Source organism: Rhea americana, unplaced genomic scaffold (assembly GCF_003343005.1).
Source record: "Rhea americana isolate MKP2758 unplaced genomic scaffold, rheAme1 scaffold_566, whole genome shotgun sequence".
Classification (NCBI taxonomy): Eukaryota; Metazoa; Chordata; class Aves; order Rheiformes; family Rheidae; genus Rhea; species Rhea americana.
This window is the reverse complement of record NW_028186719.1, coordinates 46,203-53,530: the sequence shown is the minus strand read 5'-3', so window position 1 is coordinate 53,530 and position 7,328 is coordinate 46,203. Positions and strand designations below refer to the sequence as shown.

At 64.4% G+C, this 7,328-nt stretch overlaps 2 protein-coding genes across 5 annotated transcripts in view; one reads left to right on the top strand and one right to left on the bottom strand.

Annotated features, from left to right (window-relative positions):
* Positions 1 to 551: 551 nt before the first annotated feature.
* On the top strand, positions 552 to 3,834 carry ZBTB45 (zinc finger and BTB domain containing 45). Of its 4 annotated transcripts, none has more exons than XM_085318965.1 (3): positions 552 to 868; positions 1,755 to 2,928; positions 3,172 to 3,834. In XM_085318965.1, the coding sequence occupies exons 2-3, from the start codon at positions 1,887 to 1,889 to the stop codon at positions 3,534 to 3,536; spliced, it is 1,407 nt and encodes a 468-aa protein (XP_085175091.1). In that variant the 5' UTR covers positions 552 to 868; positions 1,755 to 1,886; the 3' UTR covers positions 3,537 to 3,834. The 4 variants fall into 4 exon arrangements, with proteins under 4 accessions (XP_085175091.1, XP_085175092.1, XP_085175093.1 ...); XM_085318966.1 differs by lacking the exon at positions 552 to 868 and adding an exon at positions 1,094 to 1,164; XM_085318967.1 differs by lacking the exon at positions 552 to 868 and adding an exon at positions 1,099 to 1,164 and having other exon boundaries at positions 1,758 to 2,928.
* A 32-nt stretch (positions 3,835 to 3,866) lies between these two features.
* The window catches only part of LOC146587793 (uncharacterized), a 5,909-nt gene continuing 2,447 nt past the window's right edge, over positions 3,867 to 7,328 (bottom strand). The window contains exons 4-5 of the mRNA XM_085318972.1: positions 7,258 to 7,321; positions 3,867 to 6,260 (exon numbers count right to left, since the gene is read on the bottom strand). Of these exons, the coding sequence (XP_085175098.1) occupies positions 5,644 to 6,260; positions 7,258 to 7,321 (681 nt within the window). The 3' untranslated portion in view covers positions 3,867 to 5,643. The remainder of the gene's footprint in view (positions 6,261 to 7,257; positions 7,322 to 7,328) is intronic.

Here is a 7,328-nt window from a genome sequence, read left to right as displayed (position 1 = left end):
GCGCCCCGCCCCGCCCTCCTCATTGGCCGCTCCGCGGCCCCGACATTTGCATGCGGCGCCCTCATTGGCCAGGCGCGCCCCGCCCCCGCAGGAAAGGGTCGTTTCAAGGCTCCTCCGAAGAGGGGGGCGGGGTGGGAGGAGTTTGGGGGTTTCAAGCCTCCCCCCCACAAAATGAGGCTTTTACGGAGGGTTGCAAGCCCCCCCAGCAGGGTTTTAGGGTGTTTCAAGACCCCCCTCGGCTTTTGGGGTGTTTCAAGGCCCCTCCTGACCTGGAGTCTTAGTGTGTTTTGGGGGCCCTGGAGACAGGAAGTGGGGGGAAGGGTTTATGCTGGTGAGTGGCAGCCCGTGGGCCAATCGKGAATGAAGGGGTGTGACCACTCCCTGCGGTGATGTCATGAGACCAGCTGCGACATCAGAGGGCTGGCTGTGATGTCACTGAGCCAGTGATGATGTCATAGAGTGGAAACCCAGGGGAGGGGGACAGGGTGCACTCATGGGAGCAGGTGTGATGTCACAGCAGTGACCATGATGTCACAGGAAGTGCTGGCACAGGCAGTGGCTTGACAAGTGATGTCACCGTGGTAGGTGGGGCTACATGAGATGTTATGCTATCACCTGGAAAAAAGTGATGTCAGAGCCAGAGACCCACGAACAGAGGAGATCGTGTCAACGCTGGACCAGGCAGTGAYGTCACTGGCAGGCCAGGAAGTGATGTCACCCTCAGATCAGGAGGCGTCAGGCCTGGACCAGGTTCTGATGTTACCTAGGCACCAGGAAATGACATCACCAGCATACTTGGATGGCAGACCCACACCAGACAGTGACATCATCAGAACATCAGGAAGTGACATCATGACTAAACCCAGAGGTAACACCAGACTTAGAGCGTGAGCACTCCGGAGGCAGGAAACGGTTTCAACGTCACTTCCGCCCTCACCTCCCCCCCCCCATGACCACCCTCCCACCACCTCTTCGGGGGCCCCGTGCCTCTCCTCTATGATTTCAGCTCACTTCCGCTCCGGCCCCTCTGAGCACGGCGGAGGATTCTCTATGGCCGTCGCCCCCGGAAGTGACGCGCCGAGTGCGGCTGCTGCCGGAAGTGCTCCTTTGAGGTGCTTCCGGGTGGCCGGGGCTGGCGGCGGTGGTTCCGGAGGGGACCGGGAGGTGAGTGCGGCCCCGCCCCCTCCCCCCTCCCCCCGCGCAGACCGGACGCCTGGGTCCCCCTGGGGGGAGGGGGGCGGGAGGGGCCGGTGGCGTCCCAGTGGCGTCCCCAGACCCCGGTGATGTCCCCTAGGGCGTCCCCAGACCCCCCGGTGACATCCCCGAAGGTGTTCCTCAACCCCAGAGATGTCCCCAAACCCTGGTGACATCCCCAGTGGTGTCCCTAGTGGTGTCCCCAGACCCCCACTGACATCCCCTGAGGTGTCCCTCGACCCTAGGGGTGTCCSTGGTGGTGTCCCAGACCCTGGTGATGGCCCTAGTGGTGTCCCTAGACTCCCATGCTGTTCCCACAAGTGATTYCAGACCTCAGTGATGACCCCAGTGTCATTCCCCGACCCCCAGGGACATCTCCTAAGGTGYGCCTCGACCCCAATAATGTACCCATCAGTGTCCCCAGACCCCGGTGATGTCCCCTAGGGCGTCCCCAGACCCCCCGGTGACATCCCCGAAGGTGTCTCTCAACCCCAGAGATGTCCCCAAACCCCCGGTGACATCCCCAGTGGTGTCCCCTGATCCGGGCGTTGTTCCCAAAGCAGAGCTCGCTGACGTCCCCGGCAGCATCCCTGGCCTCCGGCAGCGTCCCTGCTCGGCGTCTCCACTCCCCAGCGACGTCCCCGCTGCCCGGTGACATCACTGCTCCCCGGTGACGTCCTCACCCCCCTGCCATGGCGGAGGCGGTGCACTACATCCACCTGCAGAACTTCAGCAAGTCGCTGCTGGAGACGCTCAACGGGCAGCGCCTGGGCGGCCACTTCTGCGACGTGACGGTGCGCATCCGGGAGGCGACGCTGCGGGCCCACCGCTGCGTGCTGGCCGCCGGCAGCCCCTTCTTCCACGACAAGCTGCTGCTRGGCCACTCGGCCATCGAGGTGCCGCCCGTAGTGCCCAGCGGCGCCGTGCGCCAGCTCGTCGAGTTCATGTACAGCGGCTGCCTYGTCGTCGCCCAGTCCGAGGCTCTGCAGATCCTCACGGCCGCCTCCATCCTCCAGATCAAGACGGTCATCGACGAGTGCACTCAGATCATCTCGCAGAGCCGCGGCCCCAAAGCTTTGGCCGTAGCCCGGCCGCCCGAGCCTCCCAAGGAGGCCGAGGCGGAGGTGCCCGAGGTGCCCAAGGGAGCTGATGTGCGCTACAAGCTGCGAGACCTGCTGGCAGCGGCGCAGCGCGATGCCGARGGGCGTTTTGGGGCGCCCGAGCCAGCGCCCAGCTGCCACAGCCGCAAGCAGCGCCAGCCGCTGCGGCTCCAGCTGCCCGTCAAGGAGGAGGAGGAGGGCGGCGGAGGCAGCAGCGGTGGTGGCGAGGAAGGCTTCGCCCCGGCGCCTTTCGCCACTGCCGCCGAGGAGCCTCAATTCTTTGGGGCACCTGAGGTCTTCGCTGAGGCGTTTCTGCCACCTTGGCCAGGCGAGGACGGGGGCAAATTCGGGCCTGACTGCAGCCTGGAGGCAGCGGGCCGGGGCTTCGCCTTCGGGGCCAAGGCGCCCGCAGGCACCGACGCCTTCGCCTTCGCCCCAGCGCCGCCGCCACCGCCGCCGGCACCGTTCTACGAGGCTGGGGCCGAGGTGGGGCTAAGCCCTGGCGCCCCAGCGGCTCCCGCAGCGCCCCGGCCCGGCCCCTCGCGCTGCCCCGAACCCTCCTACCAGTGCGGCCACTGCCAGAAAACCTTCAGCTCCCGCAAGAACTACACCAAGCACATGTTCATCCACTCCGGTGAGGGGCGTAAATCGGGGTAGGGGGAAATGGGGCTCTTGTGGCCACATGGATGGGGGACAGGGGAATGGGGGGGTGGCGGCGAGGGGTGACAGGGGCGTAGGGGAGATGGGGACGTGGGAGAGGAACGGGAACACGGAACGGGGCCGTAAGAGGGACACAGCGAGGGGGAAGCAGAGACGCGGGTTGGGGACGAGGGGTGGCGGGGAGAGCCGAGCCGAACCGAGCCGTGCCACCTCGCAGGCGAGAAGCCCCACCAGTGCTCGATCTGCTGGCGCTCCTTCTCGCTGCGCGACTACCTGCTGAAGCACATGGTGACGCACACGGGCGTGCGCGCCTTCCAGTGCGGCGTCTGCTGCAAACGCTTCACCCAGAAGAGCTCCCTCAACGTCCACATGCGCACCCACCGCCCCGAGCGCTTCCAGTGCCGCCTCTGCACCAAGGGCTTCTCCCACCGCACCCTCCTGGAGCGCCACGCCGCCGCCAACCACCCCGCTGCCGCCGCCACCGGGCCGCCCCCGCCGCCCGCCGACGCCTGGCAGCCCGAACCGCCGGCTCCTGAAGCCGGCCTGGCCGGTTGGCAGGGCGCCGAGGCCGGCCCGGCTTGACGGCACTCGCCGTCGCCCTCGTCCTCTGCCTCYGCTTCGCGAACTCAGCGCCGTTTGTGGAGGAGGAAACCGGTTTCCGGCGCGTAACTCGCGGGGAGGAAGGGCAACGCGTCGGGGAGCGTGGCGCGCCGGCTTCGGCGCCCGTCGCGGGGGGCGGCTGAGAGCGAGGAAGGACGAGGAAGGGCAGCCCGCGGCTTCCGGCCCCGCGCGCCGGGTTATTAAACGGCTGTCGGCGCCGCGCGCGTGCGTTATGCCCAGCGGGCTCTGAAAAATCAACACGAACGTTTTAAGGAAACAATCAGTCCCGTTCATGCCCGCCCACCCCCCTTTTTTTTTTTGTTTTTCCCCCTAAAAATCCTGGTGGCAGAGCCCGTCTCGGTGCGAAGTCGCTTTTAGGAATTGGCCTTTAACGAGGTTCCCCTGGTCCCACGGGCACGTGGCCACCACGGGAGCCGCTGGCCACGCGCGRAGCCTCCCCGAGTCTTTGTGTCCGTGTTTGCCCGCGCGGCCGCTCCGTAAGCCAACGATGGGGGCCAAGCTACATCCCCGTGGCTGCCACAGAAGGGCCACGGCAGCCCTTGGCCGTGCCGTGGACCAGCCCCGAATTTCGTGTCTATGTCTGCCCCAATCCCGTGTCTGTTTGCCCACGTGGGTTCTCCAGAAGCCAACGATGGACGTTGACGGGGCTGGACCACATCCCGGTGGCCACCATGGAAGGGCCGTGGTAGCCGTCGCCCACATCATGGATCCTCCCTGAGTCTTTGTGTCCATGTTTGTCCCTGGTCCTGCATCCGTTTGCCTGTGTCGGCTCTCTGCAAGCGAATGATCAGGGCCAAACCATGTTCCTGTAGCTACCACAGAAGGGTTGCGGTAGCCATCAGCCACGTTGTGGAGCCACTTGGAGTATTTACAACCACGATCCCACATCCGTTTGCCCACGTGGGCTCTCCACAAGCCAGCGACAGGTGCTGATGGGGCTGAACCACATCCCTGTGGCTACCACAGAAGGGCTGTGGTGGCCACTGGCCATGTCATGGACCACCCCCTTCCTGTCCATGTCCATGTCTACCCACCATCCCACGTCCGTTTGCCCATGTGGGCTCTCCACAAGCCAGTGAGAGGTGCCATTTCGGCCAACTATGTCCCCGTGGCTACCACAGAAGTGCTGGGGTAGCTGTTGGCCACTTTGTGGAGCCTCCCAAAGTATTTACACTCCCAATCCCAAATGTGGGCCCATCTGTCCACGCAGGCTCCCTGCAAGCCAATTCTGGGCATTCACAGGGCCAGATTATGTGCCCATGACTACTGCAATAGAGCTGTGGTGGCCATTGGCCATGTCATGGACCAACCCCAAGTCTTCGTTTCCACGTTTGCCCCAATCCTACATCCGTTTGCCCATGTGGGCTCTGCAAGCCAATGACAGGCATCAGTGGGGTCAAAACACCTCCCTGTGGCTTCAGCAGAAGGGCCCATGACCACCGTTGGCCATGTCACAGATCTTCCTCGAGTCTTCCTATCTGTGTTCATCCCCAACTCTGCATCCGTTTGTCCATGTGGACTCTCCATGAACCAATGATGGGAGCCAACTGGGCCAAACTATGTCCCCGTGGCTACCGCAGAAGGGCCATGGTAGCTGCTGGCCACACTGTGGAGCCTCCCAGTCTTTAYGACCCTGGTCCAATATCCATTTGCCCATTTGGGTCCCCTGCAAGCCAATGACGGGTGCTGCTGAGGCTAATCCACGTACTTGTAGCTACTGCAGAAGGACCATGGTGGCCATTGGCCATGTTGTGGACCATCTCCAAGTCTTCCTGTCCACATTTGCCCTGATCCCACGTCCGCTTGCCCACGTGGGCTCTCTGCAAGCTGACGATGGGCACTGGCAGGGCCAAACCATGTCCCTGCAGCTACCACAGAAGGGCCATGGTAGCTGTTGGCCACGTCATGGACCCTCCCCAAGTCTCTGTCCCCAACGCCATGCCCGTCTGCCCACGCTGACTCTCCGCAAGCCAACAGTGGGCACCGCCAGGGCTGAACTCCATCCCCGTGGCTCCCGTGCGAGGTCCGGCTGCGCCGCCGAGCCTCCCCTCCGCCAAAGCGGGGGCCCTCAGAGCCCGTGGGCTCCACGGCGCAGCGCGAGGGCCGCGCTCTGGCCGCACGCCTTGCCAGGGCCCCGTTCGGCAGCGTGCAAGCGGCGGTGGCGGGCAAGGTGGGAGCCGCGGCTGAAGGTCTTGGCACAGTCGGGGCAGCGGTAGGGCTTCTCKCCGGTGTGGGTGCGCTGGTGCTCGAGGAGGCGAGCGCTCTCGCCGAAGCGCTTGCCGCACTGGCCGCACTGGAAGGGTTTCTGGCCGGTGTGGAGACGCCGGTGCTGGCTGAGGTTGGAGCTCCAGCCGAAGCGCTTGCCGCAGGCGCCGCACTCGTAGGGCTTCTCGCCGGTGTGGGCCCGCTGGTGTTGCAGCAGGTTGGAGCGCTGCGCGAAGCTCTTGGCGCAGGCGCCGCACTTGTAGGGCTTCTCGCCCGTGTGGGTGCCCAGGTGCCGCATGAGGTGCGAGCTCTGCCCGAAGGCCTTGCCGCACTCGGTGCACTTGTAGGGCTTGCGGGTGCCTGCTGCCGCCGCCCCCCAGGGCCAACCCAGGTCGGGGGAGGGTGGCGGGGAGGATGGTGGCAGCAGTGGGGAYGTCGCCAGGCTCTCGATGATGTCCACCTCGTGGCTCTTTCCACTCCCTGCAGGGACACAGACACACGCATCACCCTGAAGCTCCCAAATTGCCCCTCTGAGGCTCCTGAATTGCCCCCTTGAATCAAGCTGTCCCCCCTAAAACTTCCAAGTTGCCCCCTGAAGCTCCCAGGTTGCCTCCTGAAGCTCCCAGGTTGACCTCCTATGGGTCCCAACTTGCTGCCCTYGAAGCCCCTGATTTGTCCTCCCGAAGCTCCTGAATTGCCCCCCAAAACTCCCAAGTTGCCCCCCAAGGAGGATATTTGCCCACAAAGCCATAAAGTGCCCTCCGACCCAACCTTTGTCCAGCTATGAGGGTCCCTGCCCACGTCAGCCAGTGCTGACCAAGGTCAGACCCATTCTGAGACAGGGGTTGGACCCTGGAGATCATGTTCCCTCTTCTCCAGTGGGAACGGAGTTGAGGTCAGACACAGGGAGGTGATGGGTCTCCGTCTGTGGAGACACCAACTCTTACTCAACGTGGCCATGAGCGACCTGGCCCTGATGTGTTGGCTGTGGTTGGACCCGGGACTCCCAGAGACCCCTCTGAGCTCTCTGGTGTGTGGTGAAGCCCGAATCACACCTAGTGAGGTGGTAGGTCTCCATTCTTTGGGATCTTCAACCCTCAGCTGGACATGGCCATGAGAAACCTCGCCCAGATAGGCCTACGATGGCTGAGGTCAGATCTGCATTGGCCTGGATGGACCTACGTTGCCCAGAGTTGGACCCATGTTGGCTTCAATGGATCTGTATTCGCCCAGAGGAACCATGGCCATAGCTGGACCCACGTTAGCCCCAAGGAACCCTGGCCAGAGCCGGACCCATGTTGGCCCCAAGGAACCCCGGCCAGGGCTGGACCCAGGATGACCCGCAGGAACCCCAGCCAGGGCCAGACCCACATTGGCCCAGAGGATTCCTGACCAGGGCTGGACCCCGCTGGCCCAGAGGAACGCGCGCTGGCCCTGACCCTCCACCAGTCCACAGCGTTTTTGCGGCCGGGCTCACCTGCGCGGGTGCCGGACGGCTCCTCTGCCTGCTCCATCCCTGCGGGGAGACCCGGGAGTGGGGGCTCAGCC